The 25,547-nt window shown below is 67.2% G+C and overlaps 7 protein-coding genes across 7 annotated transcripts; 2 read left to right on the top strand and 5 right to left on the bottom strand.

The window, feature by feature from the left end:
* Positions 1 to 5: 5 nt before the first annotated feature.
* Positions 6 to 7,257, bottom strand: FA09DRAFT_314371 (ARM repeat-containing protein). Its single transcript, XM_025740761.1, has 8 exons — positions 6,910 to 7,257; positions 6,604 to 6,809; positions 6,412 to 6,547; positions 5,564 to 6,358; positions 5,114 to 5,509; positions 1,391 to 5,061; positions 709 to 1,337; positions 6 to 654 (listed from the first exon to the last, which is right to left on the bottom strand). Exons 1-8 carry the CDS (start codon positions 7,009 to 7,011, stop codon positions 173 to 175), a joined length of 6,417 nt encoding a protein of 2,138 aa, XP_025600993.1. The 5' UTR covers positions 7,012 to 7,257; the 3' UTR covers positions 6 to 172.
* Positions 7,258 to 7,560: 303 nt separating this feature from the next.
* Positions 7,561 to 10,100, bottom strand: FA09DRAFT_314370 (RNA-binding domain-containing protein; the record flags this gene model as incomplete). The annotated part of the gene is made up of 8 exons (XM_025740760.1): positions 7,561 to 7,659; positions 7,713 to 7,779; positions 7,835 to 7,998; positions 8,057 to 8,569; positions 8,628 to 8,822; positions 8,877 to 8,970; positions 9,038 to 9,098; positions 9,911 to 10,100. The coding sequence occupies 8 exons, from the start codon at positions 10,098 to 10,100 to the stop codon at positions 7,630 to 7,632; spliced, it is 1,314 nt and encodes a 437-aa protein (XP_025600992.1). The 3' UTR covers positions 7,561 to 7,629.
* Positions 10,101 to 10,425: 325 nt separating this feature from the next.
* On the top strand, positions 10,426 to 12,088 carry FA09DRAFT_327442 (hypothetical protein). Its single transcript, XM_025741402.1, has 4 exons — positions 10,426 to 10,803; positions 10,956 to 11,150; positions 11,298 to 11,397; positions 11,455 to 12,088. Exons 1-4 carry the CDS (start codon positions 10,452 to 10,454, stop codon positions 12,002 to 12,004), a joined length of 1,197 nt encoding a protein of 398 aa, XP_025600991.1. The 5' UTR covers positions 10,426 to 10,451; the 3' UTR covers positions 12,005 to 12,088.
* A 185-nt stretch (positions 12,089 to 12,273) lies between these two features.
* Positions 12,274 to 14,315, bottom strand: FA09DRAFT_336124 (NAD-dependent glycerol-3-phosphate dehydrogenase; the record flags this gene model as incomplete). Its single annotated transcript, XM_025743841.1, has 15 exons — positions 12,274 to 12,296; positions 12,352 to 12,384; positions 12,445 to 12,502; positions 12,561 to 12,586; positions 12,657 to 12,677; positions 12,746 to 12,787; positions 12,853 to 12,904; positions 12,968 to 13,016; positions 13,081 to 13,129; positions 13,183 to 13,395; positions 13,459 to 13,636; positions 13,844 to 13,999; positions 14,054 to 14,121; positions 14,185 to 14,210; positions 14,272 to 14,315. 15 exons carry the CDS (start codon positions 14,313 to 14,315, stop codon positions 12,274 to 12,276), a joined length of 1,038 nt encoding a protein of 345 aa, XP_025600990.1.
* A 1,113-nt stretch (positions 14,316 to 15,428) lies between these two features.
* On the bottom strand, positions 15,429 to 19,461 carry FA09DRAFT_327440 (hypothetical protein). Its single transcript, XM_025741401.1, has 2 exons — positions 18,914 to 19,461; positions 15,429 to 18,166 (listed from the first exon to the last, which is right to left on the bottom strand). The coding sequence occupies exons 1-2, from the start codon at positions 19,396 to 19,398 to the stop codon at positions 15,706 to 15,708; spliced, it is 2,946 nt and encodes a 981-aa protein (XP_025600989.1). The 5' UTR covers positions 19,399 to 19,461; the 3' UTR covers positions 15,429 to 15,705.
* Positions 19,462 to 20,777: 1,316 nt separating this feature from the next.
* On the top strand, positions 20,778 to 23,508 carry FA09DRAFT_358080 (hypothetical protein; the record flags this gene model as incomplete). The annotated part of the gene is made up of 8 exons (XM_025744907.1): positions 20,778 to 21,666; positions 21,723 to 22,093; positions 22,150 to 22,205; positions 22,266 to 22,304; positions 22,363 to 22,421; positions 22,486 to 22,581; positions 22,647 to 22,789; positions 22,845 to 23,508. The coding sequence occupies exons 1-8, from the start codon at positions 21,013 to 21,015 to the stop codon at positions 23,506 to 23,508; spliced, it is 2,082 nt and encodes a 693-aa protein (XP_025600988.1). The 5' UTR covers positions 20,778 to 21,012.
* A 611-nt stretch (positions 23,509 to 24,119) lies between these two features.
* Positions 24,120 to 25,365, bottom strand: FA09DRAFT_336121 (eukaryotic translation initiation factor 4E; the record flags this gene model as incomplete). Its single annotated transcript, XM_025743840.1, has 3 exons — positions 24,120 to 24,446; positions 24,604 to 24,781; positions 25,058 to 25,365. The coding sequence occupies 3 exons, from the start codon at positions 25,363 to 25,365 to the stop codon at positions 24,120 to 24,122; spliced, it is 813 nt and encodes a 270-aa protein (XP_025600987.1).
* Positions 25,366 to 25,547: the final 182 nt, after the last annotated feature.

Raw genomic sequence — 25,547 nt, 5'->3', positions numbered from 1 at the left:
GAGATGACACGGCATGAGCAGGTGCTTGCGAGAGGAGCTAGGCATACAAATAGCGGGGCTGGGAGATGCTCGACGGCGCGGCGCGAGCTCCAGGAAATGGAGCCGCGAGTGAGTAGGGGCACAGGGACGGATCTGGGAAAAGAGAAAGAAGGAGCAAGCTCGGCACGACAGTCTAGGCGGCGGCCCCGCTACGCAGCGCAGCCAGCTGCTGGCGCAGTGCCTCGCTCGACGACGGCGGCGCAGCCGCCGCGGCGCTCTCCGTCGGCGTGTATGCTGAGTCGGCAGACGAGCTCGTCTTGCCAAACTTGGCGCGCAGCTGCGCAAGACGCTCGTCGCTCGTCGAGGAGCGTGCATGGCCGTTGCCCGCCGGCGACGAGGGCGCCGCGTCGATGAGCACCGAGGCGCGCGCCCGGCTGCTCGTCGAGAGCGCCGGTGATGCGGGCGCCGGCTGCGGCGGCGACAGAGGCGCCGCATCGCCGTCCTCGGCGCGGTGGTTGTCGAGGGCGCGCTTGATGTAGCGCTGGAAGATGGGGCCGGTGTTCTGCAGCGAGCGGTCGACCTTGTCGGCCTTCTCCGGGTGGCGCTTCTGGAACTCGTACAGCGCACGGATCGCCGCGCGGCTCTCGTCCTTGCGCGAGATGCGCTCAAAGATGTCTAAGCGGGACGTGTCAGCGCAGGCAGACTGCATCGTGCGGCGCTGGCGCTCACCACGCAGCTCGGCGTTCGCGGCGGCATCTGCCTCGTCCTCGGGAGTGGCGGCCATCGAGGCGCGGGCGCTGCTCGGCACGGCACGGCGCGCAGGCGACATCGGCGGCGACGTGACACCGAGCGCCGAGCGTGTCGGCTCGGTGTTGCGCGTGGTCCGCACGTCGTCTTCCTCCTCGGCGACGGCGGCCGCCAGCACCTCCTCGACGCCCGGCGTGATGGGCGCCACGCCGCGCGCCTCCTTGTTCAGCAGGCGCAGCAGGTATGCGTACACGTGGCTCTCGGCCGGATTCGGCAGCGACTCGAGCATGCCCAGCACGTCCTCGCCGAACGTCTTTGCGTAGGCCGACAGCACGACCTTGATGGTGCGCAGCGGCACCTCGCCGAGCGGCAGGCCCTCGGCCTGGCGCCGGCGCCACTCGCTCGGCGGAATGACCTGCATGAAGGCCTCGACGTCGAGCAGCAGCGGCACCGGCTCCAGCTCGCCGCGCTTCAGCGAGTCGTCGAGGCGCCGCGCCACCTTCCAGAGACACTTTATGATCAGCTCGGCGAACTTGGCGCGCCGTGCTAGAATCTCGCCCTCGAGCTCGCACATGTCCTCGGCCGCCTCGCTCAGCATGAGCAGGCAGGCGCTGTGGTGCAGACGTCAGCAGTTGCTCGCTACTAGGGCGCGCGAGGCGCTCACCTGAAGAGCATGTTGAGGTTGCACGCCGAGAACGTGCGCAGCACGACAATGTTGATGTACTTGCCGTACATCGCGACTTCCTGGTCGACGTCGGGCGCCGATGCTTCGATGAGGCGCTGCAGCAGCTCGGTGAGCAGCAGAATGTACGGCCCGCGCGTGACGTAGCTGCCGAGCGTGCGGCCCAGGCCGTCGGGGCCGTAGACGGGGTTCGAGTCGAAGAAGGACGTGCAGACGACCAGGAGGTACTTGCGCAGACGCGCGTACTTCTCGCCGGCATCGAGCGCAAACGCGCGGTGCACCTGCTTGGACAGTACAGTGGCAAGCTGGTCGGCGTGGTTCGGCAGCGCCAGCGACGCGTCGGAGATCATGCCGTCGATCGTCTTGATGGCAATGACGCTGCGGTCCGCGTCGCTGCTGAGCACCTCGGCGATGGACTGCTCGATGGCGACGTCCTCCTCGGCGGCCTGCCGCGCCTCGTCGTCTTCGTCGACCTCGAGCGGGTCCGACGAGGCCGCGTGGCCGTTGCTCTGCGACGACGGCGGCTTGAGGCTGCTTGGCCGCCCGATGCCGCTCGTGGCCGCCGACGGCGGCTGCAGGCGGCTCTTGGGCGCCATTGCGATGGAAGACGGGTGCGCCAGGCGCGATGGCGGCGCAAGCTTGCTCGACGGCGGCACGATGCTGGACCGCGGCGCAGCGGCCGGCGCAGCGGCGGGTGCAGCCGCAGCAGAGCGTGAAGGCGGCGCCGTCGTGCGCTTGAGGCGCTCCTCGAGCAGCGACTTGTCCTTGGGCGAGAGGCTGCCAACGTACTTCCACACGTCGTCTCCGACAATCTGGTACGCCTCGCCGAGCGCCATGAGCGCCGCCGTGCGCACCGTCGCGTCGCGGTCTGCGATCTGCTTGGCGATCACGGGCAGTGTCTTTGACGGCGTGCACACCTGCAGGCCGTTCTTGGCGATGAGGTGGCCCAGCTCGCCAAGACACTCGGCGCGGACCTTTGCGTTCTTGTGCGGCAGGCCCTCCTCGACGTAGTACGCGAGCAGCTTGCTCGGCGGGAAGATGAAAGTCATGCGCCGGAAGATGTCGCGGATGCGGTCGCGGAACGCGACCTTTGGGTCGCCGAACTTGGCGATGAGGCACGGCAGGAAGCAGTTGGCCTCGTAGTCGCTCATGTGGTACTGCTCGCCGCGCAGCAGCTCGACGAGATGGCCGAGAATGTCCAGACACTTGAGCGAGATGCTCGTGTTGTTGTCCGTCAGGCGCAGCGCCACGTACTTGACGACCAAGTCCGAGCTGGCCACGACGCGCGCGATGCCGTCGCTGGCGCTCAGGCCGTACTCTTCCTCGGCGAACGACGGGCTCGAGGTGAAGTCGGAGATCAGCGTCAGCGCCGACAGATAGTCGCGCTCAGCGTTGTGATCCTTGCTGAACATGGCGTCGACGAGGCTGCCGCTGAGGTGCGGCTCGCACTGGGCGCGCAGCAGGTCGGACAGCTCCGAGCGCGCCACCGCATCTGCGCCGATCCAGTGCTGCCCGCGACCCTCCTTCTTCTCGCGGCCGGCCTTGTACCGTGGGTCGGAGGCGACGAAGGGCGGCGTCTTGTCGGCGGCCGAGGACGGGCCCGCGGCTGCCGAGGCTGCCGCACGGCCCGGAACACCCAGGCGCGACTTGACCACACCGGCGGACGACGAGGGCCCGTCAAAGTCATCGCTGCTCGGTGCAATGCGCGCGGCAGCCGGCGCCTTGAGCGAGCGGCCCACGGCCGTCGGCGCCCGGACGCCTGGCCGCGCGAGAGTCGGCTTGGGCGCAGGTGCCGGCGAGGATGGCCGCGACGGAGATGAGGCGGCGGCGGCTGCAGCAACAGCACGTTGCACCGGGCGGGCCGCCGCCGGGCGCGCAGCAGGTGCCGCAGGTGCCGGAGCTGCCTTGGGCGCCTTGGCTGCCGCCTGCGCCTTGGCGGCGTCGATGATGGGAATGACAGTGTTGCGCGAGGCCGCCTTAAGCGAGTTGGCCTGCTCCATGACGAACTTGTAGCCGCAGCGCATGATGATGTACGGCAGTGTCGCCGCCGACGCCTTGCGCACCGTGGCGAGCTTGTCGTCGAGGCTCTGCACGGCAGGCAGGGCCAGCGGCTGCAGGTCCATGCCCTTCTCCGGCGTGTTCTCCTCGAACCAGGCGGCAAGCCAGCCAAAGAGCTCCTGCTTGAGCATCGGGTTAGCCGCCTTGCTGTCCAGCACGCTGCCGAAGCCCGGCACCAGCGGCGCCAGCCCCGATGCCTTGGCCATGGCCGTCAGCGTGGCGGTGGCGGCCGCCCGCATCGGCACCTTGGCGTCGCCGAGGATCTGCGTGATGGGCGCAGCGAAGAGACGCGCATGCGGCTCGAACAGCTTGCCCATGCCGGCGGCGACCTTGCTCATAACGTCGAGCGCCAGCGTGCGGTTCGCCATGTTGCTGTCGGCGTAGCGCGCCTTGAGCGGGCCGCTGAGCTCCGTCATGTTGCCCTTCAGGCGCGGATGTGCTTCAATCGCGCCGACAATCGCCTCGAGGGCCTCCTTGCGCTCCTTCCAGTTCGCGCTGCCGAGCATGCCCACGGCGTCGGATGGCGTGATCTTGTCGATGTCGATGCGCGGGATGAGCGCGTCGAGCGCGTCGTCGTCGTCCTGCGCGCCCGCACCATCCGCCTCGCCGTCGTCGGCAGCAGCGCCAGCTCCGCCGCCAGCGGCTCCGCGTGCCGCCTGTGCCTCTCCGCTGAAGCGCGTGGGAGCGGGCGCCGGGTTGCTGCCGGCCTTCTCGATCTCCGCCTCGACGATGGTGCGCATCTGCGGATTGAGATCGCCAAGGAATGTGCTGAGCGTCGAGCCGAGGAAGCGCGCGAGCGTGCCAAAGACCTGCGTGGCGTTTGTGCGCACAGCGGCGTTGGCAGACTTTAGGCACGTCACGACGTGCGCGACGAGACTTCGCACGTCGATGCCGGCGGTGCCGAACTCGATCAGCGTCTGGTCGACCCAGAGGAGCGAGTCGGCGATGGCCTTGGGCGCCTTGAGCGCAGCCAGCGGACCCAGCGCCTGGGCAAGCACGAAGCCGTACGACGTCTTCTCGGCGTACACGCCGAGCGTCTCGCCGGCCGGGCCCTTGAGCTTGATGTCGCCGAGCTTGTCGCACAGCGGCTGCACCGAGAGCGCAACGGACGCGCGGCCAAACGACGGAGACTCGTCGGCGAGCAGGCGCAGCGCACGGTACATCTCACCCGTGACCTGGAAGTTACTCTCCTTCCATCCGGGCTTCTTGGCAAGCGTGCGCACGATGATCTCGCTCTCGACCTCGCCGACCTCGAGCTTGAGCCACTCGATGAGCGACGACATCGCCTCGAGGCGTTCCTTCCAGTTGCCGCTGGCCAGGCCGTTGCGGATCGTCTCGGAGATGAGGTCCGCCGCGCGCGCCTCGGCGTCCTCGCTGCCGAAGCGGTAGCGCACGGGCTCGGTCGCCGAGGGCGCGCCCTTGCCGCCTGCCTTGCCTCCAGCGGCGGGCCGCGGCGCCGCTTTGGCTGCAGCTGGTGCTGCGGCTGCCGGCTTCTTGACCGGCGGCCGTATTGGCGCCTTGGACACAGGCGGGCGAGGTGCGGCCGCGGGTGGCGCATTCTCCTTGTTCGCGATGCTGGCGGGCGCTGCGGGCTTCTGCAGGGCAGGGGTCAGACGGCGAAGGCTAGGGGTGTGCTTTCCTACTCACCCGTGCGACGGGTGCCTTCGGCTTGGCCGCAGCGGCCGCTGGAGGCGCACGCGCTGCCGGCGCTGCCTTGACCTTGACGGTCGCGACCTTGAATTGCTCCTGCACCTTGCCCTTCTTGATGTCGTCGAGGCCATCAATGAACTGATTCATCGGGCGCTCGCCGATCAGCTTCATGAGAGTGCCGAGGCCCTGCGCGCCAGCGTCGCGCACGTCCGCCGAGCCGTCGTCCATCGCGGCGGTCAGCGCCTCGGCAATTGGCTTGATGTCGGCCTTTGCGGGCATGGCGCGCGTCTCGGTGAGCGAGCGCGCAATGAAGCGGATCGCCTCGGTCTTGACGGCCGGGTTCTTGTGCTTCGTCGCGGCGAGCGTGTCTTCAAGAATGTCGCCGAACGTCACCTGCGCGCGCGCGTCAGCAGTGGCCCTCGTCAACAGGCGACGCGCTCCACTCACCGTCTGGAAGATGGCATCGAGCGTCTCGGCCAGCACCTTGACGGTGCTCTCCTTCTTCTCCTTGCACTTCTCCAGCAGCGGCGGCAGCGCGCGCTCCTTGTACTTGGCAAAGCCCGTGCGCAGGCCGTTGGCCAGGCCAGTGATGCACTGGCACGCGCCGAGCACGACGTTGATGTTGACGTCCTTCTTGATGCGCTCGACCAGCGCATCCACGACGCTGTCCAGGCCGTTGGCAGCCAGCACCTTGGGCGTGGCCGCGAGCACCTTCTGCAGCGCATCGACGGCCTCCTTGCGCTCCTGCCACTTCTTCGAGACGATGAGCTCGTCGAAGTTCGCCGGAAAGTCGGCGTGCTTGAGCGGATCTGTCGGCTCGGCGAACTCGAGCGGGTCGATGGCCTCGGCCGGCTCGGCGTCGCCGCCTGCCTCGTCGCCCGCGCCAGCGGCCGCTGCAGCCGCTGCCTCCATGACGGCACGCTGCGACAGCAGACTCCGCTCCGGCACCGTCGAGCGCTCGGGCGAGAACTGCGCGCGCAGCTCCTTGGCCTGGATGTCCTTAAGCAGCGCGACTGTGGGCTCGATGGCATCGCCGATCCACTTGTGCAGCTCAACGGCCAGCAGCGACGCCTCTGCGCGCACGCCCTTGTCCGAATGCCCGAAGAGGTCCGGCAGCTTCGCGAGAATGTGCTTTGGCCGCACCTGCTTTGGCCCGAAGAGCCGCACTGCCTCCTTCAGCGCCGTGATGGACGCAGCCACGACCTTTGGCTGCTTGGCCTCCGTGCCCTTCAGCAGGTCAAGCTGTGGAGCAGGGTGAGCCGCAACCCATGCCCAGCGAAAGCGGAAGCACTCACTACCGTGCCCTCTGAGCCCATTACGTCCTCCATCTCAATATAGAAGAGCGTCGCCTCCAGCGCCGCCTTGCGCGTGCCCGCGCGCGTCGAGCCGAGGCACTTGTCGACGAGTGCTGGCAACACCACGTCTCGTGTGCTGCAGGAGCGCACCGCTCAGCGCCTCGCCTACCGCTGACACAGCTCTGCACTCACCTGCCCGCCGCCTTGCCGCCAAACTCCACAAAGGCGCACACAGCCTCTGTGCCCTTCTCCTGCGCCACGGCGTTCGCATCGAGCGCCATGCCCTTGACGGCGTCTGCGTTGCGCGTGAATGGCCGGAACACGGGCGCGCCCTCGTCGCTCGACTTCTTGAAGTCGCTCAGCAGCTGCTCGTAGCCTGACACGCGGGCCTTCCAGACCTGGCAGTGCGAGCAGCGTCAGCGCTGGGACATGCAGGCTCGCGGAGCCCCTTCTGCGCTGAGTGCTCCGCTTCTGCGCCACGCCAGACAGCCCACGCACCTTGCTCTTCAGCCGGTCCTCCACCGACATCTTGGTGAAGTCCTGCTCCGCCGGCGGCTCGCCTCCCATGCCGCCGCCGCCGCCCATGCCAAAGTCATCCATGTCTGTGCTGCGCCGCTGCTCGCGTCACGCTGTCGGCAGCACTGCCGTGCGCGAGGGCGGAAAGATGTGTGCGTGCGCGGGCAAGCTGCAGCAGTCGGGCAGGCAGAGCGGGTGGGCTTGTGAGAGACGTGTGCTTCGTGAGTGCGGCGTCGAAGCCTAAGGAGTGTGGGTCGTGTGCTTGATGCTGGCCTTGAGGAAGCCGCACGCGGAGAGAGGGGCGAGGCGGTGGTCGAGGTGATGAGGAGGAGGAGCCGGCGCCGAGGGCTCGAGAGGAAGGCGCACACCAAGAGGCGCGCGCTGATCCCTGCAGGCACGAGAGCAGTGTCCTCCAGACGCGCGCATGGGTCACGCGCGCGGCGCAGGCACGCTCTCGGCCTGCAGGCACGCTCTCACCTCTGCGGCTGCAGGCGCCACAACACGACGCGCCGAATAAACACCGGCCTCGACCTCTTGCTCTCATCCAGCCGAGGTTTCTCCCTGGCCCACCGCAGCAGACGATCTGGTCACGAATGCACGCGCCGAGACACACAACGACATCAGAGCGTAAATAGCAAGCTTCATTTTGACACTCGTGCAGCAGCGCCTGATGCCCATGCGCCGCGCCCGACCAGGCCCAGCTCAGACCATGGCGACATCGCCGCTCGCGCGCTGTAAGACAGACGTCAGTGGGGCTGTAGTGAGAGAGGTGGAAGCGCACGCACCAGGCCGGCAAAGTCGCGCCACGCCCGGTTGAACTCGATCTCGAGGCTGCGGCCGCCGTAGAGGTAGCTGAGGGTGCGGGTGGTCAGCCCGAGCAGGCGCGACATCGAAGCACATCACGCACCTGTTGAACTTGGCAATGGCCGTCTCTGCCTCGCCGACGGTGGCGAACTGCACGACGCCGACGCCCTTGGAGCGGCCGTGCTCAAAGAGAATCTCGGCCTCGTCGACCTTGCCCGTCGTCTGGAAGAGCTCCACCAGGTCCTCGTTCGACGTCGACCACGGCAGCTGCAGCACGTGTGTGGTCAGCACTCGCAGCCGAAATGCGCGCTCTGGCCACACTCACGTTCTTGACAAAGATCTGCTGGCTCGGCTCGGCCGGCGGCAGCGCCACGGCGCCCTGGAAGCCGCCGTGTCCGCCGTAGCCGCCCTGGAAGCCTCCGCGCGGGGCGCCAAAGCCGCCGCCAAAGCCTCCACGGAAGCCGCCGCGCGGGCCGCCGAAGCCTCCCTGGAAGCCGCCGCGCGGACCACCAAAGCCGCCGCCGTAGCCACCCTGAAAGCCGCCACCGTAGCCGCCCTGGAAGCCCGGGTGCGCCGCGAAGCCGCCCTGCGGGCCGCCCTGGAAGCCGCCGTGGGCGCCCGAGGCGAAGCGGTCCTCGCGCACCTCGATGGGCCGGCCGTTCCAGTCAAAGCCGTTGTACATGTTGATGGCGTTCTGCGCATCCTCGGGCGTGGCAAAGACGACGATGCCCGAGCCCTTGGGACGCCCGTCGTGCCCGATGTTGATGTCGGCGCGCACGATGTTGCCCGCGGAGCGGAAGAGGTCCTTCAGCTCCTGCCAGCCGGCCTGGAACGGCAGCTGCGAGACAGGTGCGTCAGCATTGCACGGCCCAGACATCGCGTTTGCTCGAACTCACGTTGCCGATGTACAGCTGGCAGCCAGGCGCCGCAGCGATCGGCGGCGGGCCGCCGAAGCCTCCGCCAAAGCCGCCGCCGAAGCCACCGCGGCCCGGCGGGCCACCGAAGCCGCCGCGTCCGCCGGCAAAGCCACCGCGAGCGAAGCCGCGGCCCACAATCGGCGGGGCGCCGTAGCGAGCCTCTTGCTCCCGGTCCTGTTCGACGAGTCAGCACATGCGACGGCTTCCGACTTGGCTGCAGCGACTCACCTCGCGCACGAAGACGGGACGGCCGAGCAGCGGCGTGTCGCTCAGCTCCTTGATGGCGCGCTGTGCCTCCTCCTGCGAGCTGTACTCGACGATGCTGCGTGCAAAGCCGAGATGAGCTTCCGCGCGCAAAGGTACGGCGCTGAGCCAGGAGCGCCACTCACCCGCAGCCCTTGCTCATGCCGTTGGGCAGCGAGAGCACCTCGACAAAGACGACATTGCCAGCTGTGCAGCCAGACAGGTGCAAGCGTCAGCAATGAACGGATGTGGGAGAGACAGAAGCTCGGCGCCCTCGATTGGCCGCCCCTGCATTGCCGCGCCGGACCTGGCATCGCGAGCCGAGGTCTGCTCCAATGCCGCCCTTTGCTGCGGCACGATCGATCGAGCTGCCTCTCCGTCTTCGCACTCGTGCTGCCTGCCCGTCAGTGCTGCCTCGCCCGTCAGCCAGCTCGATTCTCCTCGCTGCCCTACCTGCCAAGTCTGCGCTGCCCTGTGCCCCACAAGAGGGGACGAGGAGAAGAAGGCTTACCTGCCGGGAGAGTCAGACGCCAGGACCAGCCACACCCTCTGCCCCACACCCCTTACCACCAGCCTAGCCTGCCCATGCCGTTGCCCGTGCCCATGTCCTTTGCCCGATCCCTTGCCCTTGCCCTTCGTCCTTCCTTCCTGCTGCTTCCTTCCTATCCGCACATGCTCCTTCCGTAGATGAGCTGTGTGCCCGCTGGGATGCGCCGCATGCGCCGATGCGCATTCGGTGTCGGAGAGGCGCGATGGGAAGTAGAGTGATCTTGCGTGTCGGCGAGCGAGGGCTTGCGCGGGGCGTCGAAGGGCATGGGCTCGCGGCAACGGCTGGCAGGCTAGCTGGCGATGGAGGCGCAGCAGCGGGCAGCTGATCGATGCGCAGACATGCTCTGGCAAGCGTGCTCCTCCAGCGCGACGTGATGGCAGGCAGTGCGAAGCGAGACGAGCGCGGCTGCCCGACTGCAGCATCCCTTCCCTCCACACCCAGCATCACGTCCACACGGCGAGCCGCTCACCCTCGCGCATGAAGTCCTTGAGGTGATTGCTGCGCACCTCGTAGCTGAGGTTGCCGACGTAGACGCGGTTCTCCTTGCGGCTCTGGCGCGCGGCCTCGGCGGGGTCGACGCCGTCGTTGGCGTCGCCCTGCAGCTGCTGCTGCGGCACCTGCTGCAGCTGCGGCACGGGCGCCTGCTGCTGCGTGTCCATGGGAGTGTTGGCGGCGTCGTCCATGATGTGTGGTGTGTGTGGGCTGATGGCGTGAGGGCAAGAGGTGCCGGCCATCTAGCGCCTGTGCATCGAGAGCGAGCTTCGGGCGGCGACCGGTGCGGTCCGCACCGAATACAACAATCGGCCTGCGCGAAGAAAGGCGCCAGAGCAGTGTGCCACGCCTCGCGCTCGGCCTATTTTTGTATTCGCGTCTCGCCCACGTGGCGCGGCCTGAGATCTTCTCGTGCGGCGGCGCCCCTCGCCTCGAGTCGCCTCCCACGGCGCTGCAGCCCGGACAAGGCAGCTGCGATTCGAGGTGCGGCCACGCTCAGCCCTCCCACCCACCACACCATGTCTGCCCGCCCCATCACCATGGCCTCGGCCGCCGCGCCCGCACCCACGCCGGCGCCTGCGCCGTCTGGCAACGAGCCGTCGCGCGCCGGCGTGTCGGCCGCCGAGCTCGACCTCGCCGCGCTCGAGCTCGAGTCGGACCAGATCACCTCGGTGCGCCTCGACGGCCTCGCGCTCACCAAGATTGTCAAGCACTCGCGCGACGCCCACCCGGCGCAGGCGTTCGGCACGCTGCTCGGCCTCGACATTGGCGGCGCGCTGGAGGTCAGCAACTGCTTCGGCCTGCCCGCCAGCGCCATGCGCTCCAGCAGCAAGGACGACGACGACGAGGCCGACAAGGGCAAGCAGAGCGGTGAGTGCAGCAAGGGCGAGCAGTGCTTGTGCAGCGGCAGTGTGTGCAGAGGCCAGCGTCTAGCCGGATGGCGTAGGCCTGGCCATTGTCGCAATGATGCCGTCGCCCGGCCGCCTCTCCTCCTTTCCTTGCTCACATGCTCCCTCCGGCAGCTGCGCGCTACAACGCCGCCATGGTCAAGCTCATGCGCGACGTCAATGCCGACGCCAACCCCGTGGGCCTGTACCAGTCGTGCTTCCTCGGCTCCTTCCTGCAGCAGAGCGTTGTCGACGGCCTGGCTGCCGTGGCGGGCCTGATGGAGCGGGAAGGCGCCAGCGGACAGGGCAAGGGCGTGCTGATCGTGCACGGTGAGTAGGTGTGTGGAGCAGATTGGGGCTGTGCGGCAGTGAGAGCGCTTCTGCGGGCTACTTGCAAGCATGAGGGGTCCGAGAGGAGAGAGAGAGAGGACGCCAGGGTCACTTCATGCTCCGAAACTCATGCCTGGCTCGGCGCAGACCTCGCTCAGTCGGCCGCCGGCAACACCGTCGTCAAGGCGTACCGGCTCTCTCCATCGTTCATCGACTCGCACCGCAAGGGCAAGTTCACCGCCGCCGAGTAAGTCGCAGTAGTCTCTCTGCGCTCTCTTTGCCTGCCACTGACCCTCGTGTGCAGCCTCATTGAGCACCGCCTGACCTTCTCGAACATCCTCGTCGAGATCCCGATCTCGCTGCACAACACTGCGCTTCTCTCCGCGCTGCTCTCTTCGCTCTCGACGCCCTCTGCTCCGGCGTCCAGCTTGATCTCCAGCTCGACTGCCTCGCAGCTTGCCTCGCCGCCGACGGCGCCGATCAGTGCCTCGCACACGCTCCTGACGCTCTCTCACACGCCCGTGCTCTCCTCCGCACTCGAGTCCACGCTCGAGGCGCTCGACGAGCACGCGGCCGAGAGCGGCAACGTGGGCTACCAATCGCGGCAGCTGGCGCGCGAGAAGGCGCGTGCCGAGGCGGCGCTGGCTCGTCGGCAGGCGGAGAACGCGGCGCGCGAGGCCCAGGGCCTGCCGCCGCTGCCGATGGACGACAAGAGCCTCAAGATTCCCTCGGAGCCGAGCCGCCTGGAGAGCACGCTGCTCCTCGGCCAGCTCGACGACAAGGCGCGTCGCCTGGCCGAGATTTGCGCTACCAGCGCCATCCAGCTCAACGCGGCGCGCTCGGCTGCCGTCTGAGGGACGGTCCTCACCTGCTGCTGTCTGGCCTCATTTTGTACACATACGCACCACCCCAAAACGGCGAGCCATGCCTCTTGCTAGATGCGCAGTGACTGTCTGAACACGTTGCATTGCGTCACGAATCTCTCGACTCCCCTCCCTCCAGCACATCGGCCGGCACAGGCGGCAGGCCGCGTGTCGGCCCGTGCCGCGCGGCGCACTCGCAGCCGGCTGCCCCTCTGCTCCACGTCATCGGCTTCAACCCAAGAGAACTAGAATTTGCGCGCTCAGAGCTTCGAAGTGAGGTCCTCTGTGCCAGCTTGCGTCAGCACTGCACGTGCGCACGGCGCCAAGGGCCGACTCACTCGCTGCGCCGTCATTGTACGCGATCTCGTACACTGCCGGTGGAGAGCTGATGTGAGCAGCGACGCAGTTAAGAAGGCGTCACAGCGACGCACCTGATCGGAAGAGCGGGTAGCCGTCGAGGCGACCGCGCTGCTTGAGGAACGTGTGGATCTGCGAAAGGAGCGTCAGTGTGCGCACGACTCAGAGCACAACAGTGCGAGCGCCTCACCTCGCGCGCCGTCTCTGTGCCTTGCACTACACGCAGGCCGGCGTCAGTCGTCAGTCATGAGCGAGCAGCATGGGCATGCGGCGGAAGGAGACGCACGCTTCTGTCCGCCGAGCAGCTCTGTGTGCGCGAAGTGTACGAGTCAGAAGTCTGTGCCACGCCGCGCTCCGTTGTGCGAGAAAGCTCACCCTTCTCGAGCACATCGAAGCTCTTGCCCGTCTTGACGAATGCTAAGGGCACAGACGAGAGCATGAGCGACGCGATGCAGCTGCGCTGCCGGCCGCCTGAAGCTTACCCTCGGCACACTTGCGGTTGCGGCCGCCAAAGCACGTGGTGATCAAGTCGGCCTGGCAGCCAGGAGCTCAGTAAAGCTGCTCCGCAGCTTGTTGGTCTACTCCGCCATGACTCACGATGCCGGCAGACGTCTCGGTAAAGGTGGAGCTCTTGACGCCATCGAAGCTGCGTGCGCGGCACGGAGTAAGCGGCCTGACCAGGCGCGCGGCCGAGCGAGCACACTCACAACTCCATCGAGAACTGCTTCATCTCCATGAGGCCGATGCGCATGACCGCAGCTGTCGAGGTATCGTCAGCTACGTCCTTGACCCCTCAACGCTGCCTGGCTCACCCTTCGCATTGTCTCCCCACCCCAGGCCATCCGTGAAGCCAGCGCCAATGGCGACGACGTTCTTGAGTGCGCCGCACAGCGACACGCCAGCCACATCCTCCACCAGGCCGACACGGAAGGTAGGCGTGTCGAAGACCTTGAAGAAGAGCTCTGCAGTGGCGCGGTCGCCCGCTCGATAGCCAATCGTGGTCTCGGAGAACTTGTCTTGTGCCACTGCGCAGCGCACGGGTGCATCAGTGCGCAGCCGGCAGGCGCATGAAGCGAGAAGCAACGCACCTTCGTTTGCGATGTTGGCGCCGCTCAAGGCGCTGCACTTGCAGCCCAGCAGCTCCTCGATCACATCGGCAAAGATGCGGATCTGCCCGTCCCTCACTTCCACGCCCTTGATCATCGACACGGCGCGCGCTGTGGGCGATACCTTGCCGCGCAGACTGTTGCACACGTTCGGGATGAACTGCGAGCATTGGCAGGTCAGCATGGCTCTTTTGTGCGAAGACACGGCTCCCAACGCCTGTCGTCCGCATGCCGCGCAAGGGAGCCAGTCGGAGCCTACGTTACTTGACATGCGCAACGCGCAGCAGTCTGCCTCGCTGCGCCATGCCCATCCCTCCTCACCCACGCATAGCTCTCCGCGCCTCTCCTTCTCCCGCGCGTCGCTCACCTGATGCGGCAGCACAAAGATAAGCAGATCCGCGCCCTCCGCAGCGCCCACAGGCGAGTCCACCGCCAGCACGTTGTCCGGCAGCTTGATGCCCGGCAGGTACTTGACGTTCTCGTGCTCCGTGTTGATGATCTCGGTGAGCTTGCGGCCGTCGATCTGCAAGACGAGGGTGAGCGAGTGGAGAGCGGCAAGTGCTGCAGGCAGACGCACCATCTCCTCGTGCACATACATGCGCACTTCTGGCTCGAAGACATCAGAGTAGCGCAGCACGTTGCGGCCTGTGCAGGTGTGCTGAGGTGAGCCGTGAGAGCGCGAGCACGATCGTGCCATTCACTACCTACCGGCGATGCGAGCAATGGCACTGCCCCTGCACACTGTAGTCAGCATCACTGCTGCCAGATGCAGTGCAGGACACGCTCGCGACGCACCAGTTGCCCGAGCCGATGATGGCCAGTCGTTGCCGCTGCGGCATGGCGGCAGCTGTGGAGTGTAGGGCGCGGCGATGCGCGGCGAGAGGAGCGACGCGCTGGGGCAGGCGCGACGAGAGATGCAGCGGCAGGTGCCCTGCGGAGAGGGAGCGAGTAGCGGAGCGTGGAGCGAGAAGCGGCGAGGCAGTAGCGACGGAGTGGGTGGAGCTGGAGCTGAAGAGAGGCGCAGCAGCGGGACGCAGGTGCGTCTGGCGAATCGGGACGCAGCTGGCGCGCAGCAGAGGCAGCGGGTGTGGGAGCAGGACAGCAGGCGACCGGCGTGGCTCGTGCACAAATTTCGCCGCGGCCCGAGTCTGCGCCGCAGAGTGGCTGCGAGTGTTGGGGTGCCAGGGGCGGGCGTGGCTCGGCGCAGGACGGCGCGCGACGAGGAGAGGTGCAGCGCGGAGAGAGCTGAGCAAGAATGAAGAAGGTGCAGACGCTGTGGAGATGGCGAGGAGTGGGAGGGACATGCGAGGGTGCTGGTTGGGCGGAGAGAGGGCGAGAGGGAGAGCGGCGCGCGGCGCGTGGGGTGCAGAGGCAGGCCGTGTGCCCGAGACGCGGCGGCGGCGGTTTGCGCCGCAAGCGTCGAGCGGCCGAGGCTCAGGCACGCCGCCTGCGCGCGCCGCCAGCCCGCCGGCACCAGCGCCGCCGCACCCGCCTCGTGGACGCTGCTCGCGATGCCTCAGCATGAGAAGGAGACGCTGGGCATGCCACAGAGGCCTGGCCGCGTTCGATTGCTGATCTGCTTCAGGCACATCTCAGCAGACGAGTCGCGAAGAAGCGCAGCCACGGTCGAGGCATGGACACGCGAGCCGCCTCGGGGGACGGCACGCCAGACGCAGCTCCACACCTGCCGCCGACAGCGAGCTGCGACCCCTCTCGCTGCACAGATCTGCTGTCTCCGGAGAAGCACACTGTGGTGCGGCGTCATTGGGCAGCGGTGCGATGCAAGGCAAGGCGCACATCGGGCCTGTCCTCATGGGCCGAGCAGCTGCCGGGTGCTGGTGCAGCGACGGCGCCGTGAAACGTTGACCTCGGCCCGGCTGATCCCGGTGACACGCGTGTGCGTCTGTAACAGCACGATGGCCGCGCGATTCTGTCCAGATCAGGCTTTGCTGTGCGCCTCAAGCAGATCTGAATTGCGCGAGTAGCAGCAGATAGAGGTGTAGCGAGGGCGGGGAAAGCGAGAGAATGACCAGAGAGAGTCTGCAGGGAGGCAGGGACGGGGAGCAGCAGCAGCAAGGGACGATTGATGTGTGTGGGCAGGTGTCTGGTAATGTAATGATGTAGAGCGGGAGTCAGTAGGTCTTGATGCAGCAGAAAGTCGAGGTGTAGAGTGGAGTAGAGTGTGAACGTGTGTGATGTGGGCTGCGAGAGCGAAGCTGGACGGAGGGGCTAGGCGAAGTAGCCCGACGCAGGACGACCTTGGCGAGGGCTGGCAGGCGATGTGCCCTTCTTCTGCTGCTGCTGTTGCTGCAACGCAATGTGCTGCTCCCAAGCCTGAGCAGCCACGGGATCGAAGCGCAGCAGTCCGCCTGGCGAAGCCTGCTGGTGCACAAGCGAAGCGCGCGGGCCGAGCGCACCCTCCGAGATGCGACGGCGGTCGGCTTCCGTCAAGGGCTTGCGCGGACTCGTGGGCGAGGTGCGCTGCTGCACCGTCGGCTCGGCGGCGTGCTCAAAGACGCGCTGCAGCTCGTTGGCGCCGTGCAGACCGCCGGGCGACGTCGAGTAGGAGCGACCCATGCTGGCCGGCTGCGGCATGGCAAAGTAGCTGGCACTGCCCGCCATCTGCGTCGTGCTGTTGGAGCCGCGACGGCCCATGCTGCCGCTGCCGGTGACGGGCGAGCGAGAGCCATCGCGAGCCATGGCAGGCGGCGCAGGCATCTCGACCAGGCTGTTGCGCCATTGCGCTGCACGCATGGCGCCGCTGGCGCGCTTCTGGCCCACCGAGGTGTCGCGCTCGCTATTCTTGAGCATGTCGATGCTCAGACTGCGCGAGCGCGAGTGCGGCATGCCGCTCTCGTGCGCAGGGACGGCACTTGGCTGGCCGGGCGTCGAGGACTGGCGACGCTCCTGCGAGGCCTGCTGCTGCTGTTGAGCGCGCGCACGCTCCTTTGCCTCCATGGCACGCCGTTCGGCCGCCTTGCGCTTCTCGTACTCCTCCTTTGCAAGCGCGACCTTGAACGCCTCGGCCGTAGGCGACTGCATCTTGCTCATCTGCGCACGATGACGCTCCTCGAGCTCCGAGAGCGTGAGGCCAGCACCAGCACCGCCGGATTGACGAGGCGCATCGTGCCCCGAGGCCGTAGAACGACGGTTGAGTGCCTTGGCATAGCGAGCGGCTGCTGCCTCGGGCGTGTCGACGATGACGCGACGCGACGAGGCTTCCAGCGGCGGACTCTGCGGCATGCCGCCAGAGAGCGTGCGCGAGAGACGGCGCGAGCGACCATGGGTGGCCGGAGGCGTGGCAGTGGCTTCAGGCATCTGCAGTGCGGCGCCCGAGGAGCTGTGCGTCGAGAAGGGCCGCATGCTCTCCATGGGCTCAGCGACGCTGCTGCGACGAGCACCGGTAGCAGCCGGCTCGGCGGCGTCGGCGCCGGCGACGTGGCCTGCAGGCACCGGCGGCAGCAGCTCGTCGGGAATGCTGGCCAGATCCATGCTCATGCCGCGCGACAAAGTGCGCACGCGCGGCGAGCGATCCGACGTGATCCAAGGTGCCGGCTTAGAGCCTGCATGCCGCTCCGACGACGAGGCCGTCGACTCGGTGCGCGCCATGCCCTCCGACGAAGAAGCGGGCAGAGCATCGAGGACCATCGAGTTGGGCCGCGAGCGCAGCAGAGTGATGGACCGGCGAATCTCTGCGATCTCCTCGATGAGTGCCGCCTGCTCGGGCGTGGCGTTGGGGTCGACTGCCGGAGCATTCTCCGTGGACGGCGAAGGAAAGGCGACGCCCATGTCTTCGGCAAACGGCGCACCGGCAGACGGCTTCTCAAGGAACGTCGTGGCGATGCTGTCGTTGCGACTGCGGCTCTCGCGCGTGTGCATGGGCAGCAGGCTCATCGTCGAGTCGCGATGGAACGTCTTGGGACGCGAGACGAGCGTGGCGTCCGGCGTGTCCTTGGTGCGCATCTCACTGCCAGCGGCACGGTAGCCATGGCGCACCTCCCACTCGTGCAGGTCGCGCTGCGCATTCTTGAAGATGCTCTTGGCAGCACGCTTGGCGCGCGACTGCGTGCGCCGGTCCTCGTCGTCGGAACGCAGCGCACGCAGGTTCTTGCGCAGCTCGCCGAACATCTTGGACTGCAGTGCGAGCGACAGGATAGTGCAGCCGCCGATGACGCCCAGCTCGATCTGGATGACGGTGACGAGCGGGAAGCGGCCGTCGGCAAACGTCGGCACGTGGCGGTCCTCGAACAGCCAGTTGCCGAGGATGTTGCGGGCGTAGAACTCCTTGAGGCCTGCGGTGGTAAAGCAGTCGATGCCGAGCACCAGCGCCGTGCTGCCGGCCAAGGCGGCCGAGACGATGTGCACGGGTGTCTGCACGCGGCGCCAGCAGGAGAACGAGGCGAAGGCGACGGTGCAGGCGATGTAGAGGATCCAGCGCAGGCCCAGCGGGCCGATGAGGCCGTCGGCCTTGCACGCCTGTACAAAGACACCGAGCGCGAGACCGCCGAGTGCGGCAGCCAGCAGACTGGCGCCCGTCCACCAGAAGATGCAGAGGATGCCGCCGAGGATGCCGGCGACGGCGGCGGCGAGCAGGAAGAGACCGCGCGTCGTCGGCGTGGGGTCGAAGACGGCCTTCTGGATGCCGAGCTTGAAGATGAGGCAGATGCACGTCAGCGCCAGCCAGTAGGCGCTGTGATGGTGGTGGTGTTAGCAAAGAGGGAGTGTGATGTGCGATCTGCAGCAGAGAGCGGACGGCTGCGAGATCCCGAGGCACACGTCCGAACGTCGGCGGGAATGCGCGGTAGGGGCGGGTGCGGCGCAGCCTAACGAGGCTTGGCTGCTGCACAGCCGCAGGCACCGGCACGGCCCCTGCGAGCTCTGTTCTTCTAGCGCCGCGCACATTGACCTCATCTCGCAATCGAGCGGCGAGAGGAGGCGCTGCGGCCGGCGCTGCGGAACGTTGTCTCGCGAACAAGAGGCGCGCACGCCCTTGCGTCGTGGCTGCAGGCGGAGGAGCGGTGCCGCTGCTGCTGCTGCGCCGCGCTTTCAGGAGCCGCTGCGCGCGCGTCGCGTCTTGCCGTGCCGCCGCCGCGGCTGCGTCCGCGGGATCTCGCGTTCATGCACGACCCTGACCGAGGGTGCGCCTGCGGCGCTGCTTGGCCGCGCTTGTGCTTGCTGCTCGCGCTGCGCTGACAGCTGCGGGCCAACAAGCACCCGTGCGATCTCAGCGCTGACGGCGCAGGTCCCGCTGCGCCTCCGGCTGGCCGAGCCTGTGCGGCCGAGGTGGGCTGTTCTGCGCCACCTCGGCCCTGTGCCGCCGCGCATGAGGCCCCGCAGTCTGAGTCCCGTGCCAAGGCCAGGCTTAGGCTAGCCTCGCCGTCGTCCGTACGCCTCCATCCTGCCGCCGCACGTCCATCGCTCGCTCTCGCCGACTCACCCAGTGACGAAGCAGAACAGCCAGCGGATGCTCGGTCCAAAGATGGCCAGCGCGAGGCCACTGGCAATGAGCAGCACGCCGAGCACGCCAAACGCGCCGTCGATGTGCGTGTCGAGCGGGAGGCCATCGGTGGATGGATCGTGGGTGTGTGTCGGCTCAGCCGAGGCCGCCGCGGACGACGCGCTCGCACTGCTGCTGCTGCTGGAAGAGGCGGAGAGCGTGGTGATGTAGAGCGCATAGGTGGCGTACACGGAGCCCGAGGCGGGCGCATCGGACGGCCGTGCTTGGCCGCGCGAGAGCGTCGTCGTGAAGATGCTCGTGGCCACAACGGCACTGCCTGCGGCCGACTCGGCCTGCGAGGCAGAGGCCAAGGCAGAGGCGCTCGGCGAGGCGGGCGCACTGCTGCTGCTGCTCGGACCAGGCTGCTGTTGCGCCAGCACGGCACACACCAACGCCGGCACGAGGAGGAGCGACGACAGACGCATGGCGGGCGCCGAGGGTGCGAGGCGTGAGGAGGGAGTGACGGTGTCGTGGAGCGGAGCAGGAGGTGCGAGAGGCGGCTGGCTAGATCAAGGAGCAGGAGCGCCTCGGCGAGGCGGTCTGCCATCCAGCGCAGCGTCAGCAGCGGGCGCAGGGCCTCCGACGCCCGCCGCAGCCGCCGCGTTGCCGCGCTTCCTTGCTGCTGCGTGCGCTCCTTCATGCTTTCTGGCGCCGGCCGCCTGTTGCGCTGCTGCGTGCTGACGCAGACGAGCAAGATGCGAGGCAAACTACCCGCAGCTGCCGGTCTCAGAGCGCAGATGCAGCGTGAGCGTGCAGGAGAGCACGGCTTGATGAAGCGCATCTCGAGCGCATGCGAGCATCTCGCCAGCCATGGCGCGCATCGGGCATCCGCGCCTCGTCGCTGCCTCGCTGCCTGGCCGGCCACAACAGCATCCTGGCAGCCGCAGACGAGACTAGACCGCCAGGCACCGCTGCCGGTGCCGCTGCGCTGGCTCAACGACAGAATGACGAGGCGCGGACGAGCCGCAGTAGAGGACAGGGAGCGTGGGCGCTGCACGCTCTGCCTGCGTCTGAGCGGGCAGCAGCCGTTCCCACAAGCGTCGGAGCGGGAACAAGGGTGCAGCGGGCGAGGTGGCGCCGCTGCAGCGTGCGTGCGCCGCCGTCCGCCGCTGCGCTCTGAAGCTGCCGATGCGTGATGCGTGCGCTTGATGCTGCATGAGGCGTCAACGTGCAGCGCAGCGGCTCTCAGCGCTCAGCTCTCGCTCTGTACGGGCAACGGTCCGTTGCGGCGCGGGCGGCGAGAGCGGGAGCGAGAGCGCTGCACGTCCAGCCGCCGCGTCTCGGCCGCCTCGGCCGCGCGGCGGCGTCAGTCGGCGTGCGCCGCAACCGCGAGCTACCCTCTGCTGGCTGCTGCACCTGCGTCGCACCTACCGCTTCCTCATCACGGAAGAACATGATGCTGCTTCATGCTGTGCTGCGCTTCTGCTGCTACGAGATGAAGCGAAGAGGAGCAGGCCCGAGATTGTCCGCGTAGTGGGCGGAGGGCTGATGAGGTCGGAAGCGCACGGGCGCGCATCGGCTGCATGCCTGCCCCGTCCCTGCAGCTGCCTCATCATCGCTTCATGAGCAGCGTGGAGATGAGCGACAAGACGCTGCTGCATGCTCGCTGCCTCTGATGGCAGGTTTGTCGGCATGGTGCACCGAAGCGCTTCTCTCGACTGCTGGAGCGGTGCACGGCTGTCAAGGGCCAGAACATGCGAGCGTGCGGCCAAGGCGTGCGCCCCGCCCGAGGAGCGCGTCGCCATGGCACCACAGCGGACGGCAGCCCCGAGCTTGCTTCACATATGACCCTCATGACCTACAATGCTGATCGCAGGCACAGCAAGCCGAATATCGAGCGCAAAAGCGGCATCGGTCAGGGATGCGGCGAGGGCAGGCGGGCCGGTCACGTGGCCGGACACGGGCACTCGGCATACTGACTCCGCTCTCGGGGCGCACGGCGCGGCGCGGTGCTGACGTGCGGGGCATGCGCCAGCCGCTCAGCAGCGTCGCGCCTCAGACCGCAGCGACCGCCCTCCACTACCCCCTCCATTGCCCTCATGAGCCACACTCCGCCCGCCAAGGACAGTGCCTCGGTGCATTCGCGCGACTCGGGGCACTCGCACCACTCCTTCTCCTCGCTCCTCCCGCGCGTGCACTCGCACGGCAGCATCGCCAGTGCCCTGCTCGGGCCCGCACTGACCAACAGCACGGGCATCAGCATCACCCACGACACGCACAATCCCTTTGCGCTGGGCGCGCTGGGAGAAGATGGCAAGCGCAAGAAGTCGCGCAAGAGCAGGCTGGCAAACGCGGGCAGGCGAAGTCTGAGCCCGTTCCGGCACCACAGCAGCAGCTCGAAGCGCAGCAGTAGTGTCGCGCCGCTGCCGAAGGACGACCGGCGAGGCAGTGCTGATGCGCGCAGCGACACCGACGGCGAGACGGGCGAGAGCGGCGATGAGCCAGGCGCCAGCTCGAGCCGTCGCCGCATCGGCTTGACGCCGCGGAACAACGCGTTCAGCGCCGACTCGGACGGCGATGCCGAGGGCGACGAGGAGTGGGAGCGCGTGCCGGGCGCGGAGGAGGGTGCAGAGGCATCACCGCGGAAGAGCACGGAGCGGGTGCCGGAGAGCGCGAGTGGCAGCGACCACGAGACTACGGGCGATGAAGAGACGGAGGATGATGAGGACGAGTACCTCGAGTTCGACGACGAGGTGAGTCAGCTTGCGTGCGCGTTTTGGCTGCCTGCCTTACCCGCTCGGTGCGCCAGACCATCGACAACACGCTGCGCAACGCCGGATGCATCGGTCTGCACGACGCATGGCAGCACGATGCCGAGCCAGCAGGCTACGGTCCCTCCGACTACGATGCGTCGCACCTCGGCGAGATGCATCCCTCAGGGCACGAAGAAGATGCGCATCTTGCCGAAGCGCCTAACGTCGTGCTCGGAGAGCAGCAGGCGCCTTCACAGCCACGCACATTCGGCACGAAGGCGAATGAGGGTGAACATGCTCTCACGGCCAGCAGGCCCGTCTTTGAGAGGAATCGCTGCACCATCACTCTCGTGCACGGCGAGTATGAAAAGGCGGCGCGGGAGAACAAGAGGCCGAAGCGATACGTGGTCGCTAGCGATGGCTCAGAGTGAGTGTCCGCGCGGAGACGTCGGCGTCGATAGGCTGACGCGAGCATCCCTGCAGCGAGGCATCGTACGCTATCGAGTGGTGCATCGGCACGGTGTTGCGTGATGGCGACGGTGCGTCGTGCGGCCTTTGTGCGATGTCTCATGCTGACGCGAGCTGTTGCTGCATGACAGAGACGCTCGTTTGCTCGGTAATGGAGACGGACGCCAAGCGTGAGTGACATCGCAGACGAGTGCCATGGACAGGCTAGCTGAACCTAGGTGCACGCAGTGGATGCGTCGAACCCTTCGCACGAGGACAAGGCGAACCGGCTGGAGAACCAGAAGCTGGTGCGTCGTCTCGATTAGAGATCCGCAGCAGGGCGTACCCGAATCCGAGCTGACACGCACACAGCGCCAATCCATGGCCGTCATTCTCGCTCGTCAGGTCACAGCCACGCTGCAGCGCACACGTCTCGGCGTCAAAGTCAGCTGTCAAGCCTTGCACGCTGTGCGTTCTGCCCTGCGCCTTGGCCTCCTCGCGCGCACACGCTGACTGGGTCTCGGCTACAACAGCGCAACTCGCGCCACATGATCTGCGACCTGCTCGACTACTACTCGCCGACGATGTGCATCGTTGGGTCGCGCGGTCTCGGCTCGCTCAAGGGCATCTTGCTGGGCTCGACGAGTCACTATCTCGTGCAGAAGTCTCCTGTTCCGTGCGTTCGCCCCGCTCTCTCCAGACTTTCCCCTCTACTGACTCGACTGTCCTAGTGTCATGGTAGCGCGTCGTCGACTGCGGCTCCCAGCGCTGCCGCGCGGCAAGAACGACGTGGTAGCGTCCGTACGGCGACGACACATGTCGCTGGACCAAGCTGCGATCGAGAAGGACTCGAACGTGGCGGATGAGGACCCGGACGAGGAGCGCGAGGCCAAGTCGAGCGACGCGACTGGCGCCGACTCTGAGACCAAGGCGGAGACGACGTCGACGGAGGAGTCGGAGATCGAGCCCTCCTCCTCCTCGGCTGACCACGCCGATGAGGCGACGACGCCGACGGCAGAGAAGAAGGCAGAGAGCAAGGCAGAGGAGCGCTCTTCCTCGTCGGCGGCAGCCTCAGCATCAGCAACGGCATCGACGTCGACGGCGAAGCGCAACGAGAAGATGGCGCGCGACGTGGCGGCCTCGAAGCAGAAGGTGTCCAGTCCGTGTCCTGAGGACCTGGCGGAGGCAGAGGCGGAACGCCAGCGCAGCAAGAACGAGTCGAAGGCTGCTGCTGCGGCGGCCGCGGCGGCGGCAAAGGCAAAGGCGGAGCAACAGGCGGCGGAAGCAAAGGACACGGACAGTGTGACGGAGCAGATGGCAGAGACGAATCTTGGAGAGAGAGGAAGAAGCCCGGAACCGCGCCCGACGGCGGAGACTCCTGCTGCCACGGGATAGAGCTAGAGACGAGCACGCAATGCAACACACCTTCACCTGGCCCAGACGGGATGACGCCGGCATGAGTTTCTCAGTGATCCCATTACGGAGCGGACGGAGCTTGAGGATTGGGAGCCGCCTGAGGCGCTAGGGCTCCCAGTGGGGCAGGGACGCGGAATTTTTGGGTGAAGCGGGCAGGAACTGTGTCGAAGGCGAAAGAGCAGCAGAGAGAGGAGGGGCGAGGCGAGAGGAGGGAGGGGAGAATGCTGAAGTGATGGAGGGAATCGCAGATGCATGATGGCATGGAGAAGCGCATTCGCCAGGCCGAGAGGGGGCAGAAGAGAGGCAGGTGCCTCTGAGGCGATGATGGAAGATAAAGAGGCTGTGCGAAGAGCATGCTCAAGAATACGAACGGCGAGACAGATGCAAGTCGGCGAAGCGCCGTCGATACGCGTCGAGCTCAGGCCGCTCGGACGAAGACCGCGCACGACGCTGATCACTCGCCGGCCTTCTTGAGCGGCACCTCGGAACGTCGGCGTCGCAATTGAGTAGCCACGGCGAGCGTCGATACTCCGCCCTCGAAGACAAAGGCGAGCCACAGCCGCACATCGCAAGTCTTGGCGTCCCTGCCTCTAGACGACGAACTTGCGGCCTTTGCCCTTCCTCTCCGAGTCCTTATGGCTCTGGAACTCGACGTCGCTCTGCATGCCGCCGCCTCCGACCTGCTGGTTAAGCTGGTAGCCGAGGATGCCCACCTTGAAGTGCTTGCCGATGTTGAGCAGTGCGGGGTCAAGCTCGCCGCTGGCGCTCTCGTCGGCCGTGCGTGTCCAAATCGCAATGCGGTACAGGTTGGGCCGCGCAGACATGATGATGCCCGTGATGGCCTCGGCGGTATTTGAGGCGGCTGGGGACGAGGAGTCGTAGGGAGACTCGAGCGTCTCGCCGATTGCCGAGAGCATCTGAGGGCGAAGAGTGCGTGAGCGAGCCGAGCTCAGACACGAAGAGCACGAGGTCTCAGAGCGCCTCGCTGGTCCTCAAGGTAGGCAGCGCTCCCGCTCTGCCCGGTCCCATCTCCGTCGTCCTTCCAACTGCACAGCTCAGACGCGCTCGACTCACCGTGTTGAGCCAGAGCCGGTCAATGTCCGCACGCGACTTCTCGCGCGGCAGCTGGATGCTCCACTTGCCGCCGTTTGTGTTGGCGGCGTCCTCCCATGCCGGCTGGATGCCCTCCTTGAAGAGGTAGTAGTTTGCTTTTTGCGGCAGCTCCGAGGGCGGGATGATGTTGTTGTACAGCCTGCGACAGAGAAGGTGAGCACAACGGGCGCCTTGGAGCGCAATGAGGAGGCTGAGCCGGCACGCGACTGCAGAGCTCGCACTCTGAGCGACCACGAGCGGACCAGCTGCGCCACGACGACTCGCGGCCTCCTGCCAGGAGCGGCAGCACATTGGGCCCGGCTCGCCGGCTTCGCAGAGGCAGCCCTCGGCATCGCACATCGCCCGTCCACTGGCTACTGGCCCCTCTCTTGCACCCTCCTGCTGCTCGCCACGCTGCGCATGCGCCACTGCTCACCCCCAGAACTCCTCGACGCTGTCAAAGCTGACGACCTTGTTCATCTCCTCTCCCCACGAGTCCTTGCCGCCCTTTGCCGCACTCGTGCCCTTGGCACTGGGGTTGTCGAACCACAGTGTCCAGGTGTTGTAGAGCGGGTGCTTGACGTTAAAGTTCTGCGCGTCGTGCAGCACGGTGCGCACCTCGGCGTCGCCGCCGGCTGCGCCCGAGGAGGAGGCGCTGGGCGAGGCGGGCGTCTCGGACGCCAGCGCGGAGACGGCAGCCGAGGAGGCGGCGGCGGGCGCGGCGGGCAGAGCAGAGGTAGCCATGCTGGGCAGAGCGCGCTGGCGGAGCTAGTGGCGGGGAGAGTGCAGCGCTGGGTGCGGCGAGAAGAGCGGCGCGCGAAGAGATGTAGACGAGAAGAAAGAGGCTCGGAGCGACAGTGGTGGCGCTGCGAGGCGGGCGCGCGGCGTGTGAGAGAGAGTGCTGTTTGGGCCCGTTTCTGTGTGGT

This window comes from Tilletiopsis washingtonensis (assembly GCF_003144115.1).
Source record: "Tilletiopsis washingtonensis strain MCA 4186 unplaced genomic scaffold FA09scaffold_2, whole genome shotgun sequence".
Taxonomy (NCBI): Eukaryota; Fungi; Basidiomycota; class Exobasidiomycetes; order Entylomatales; genus Tilletiopsis; species Tilletiopsis washingtonensis.
This window is presented reverse-complemented; position numbering and strand designations above follow the sequence as displayed.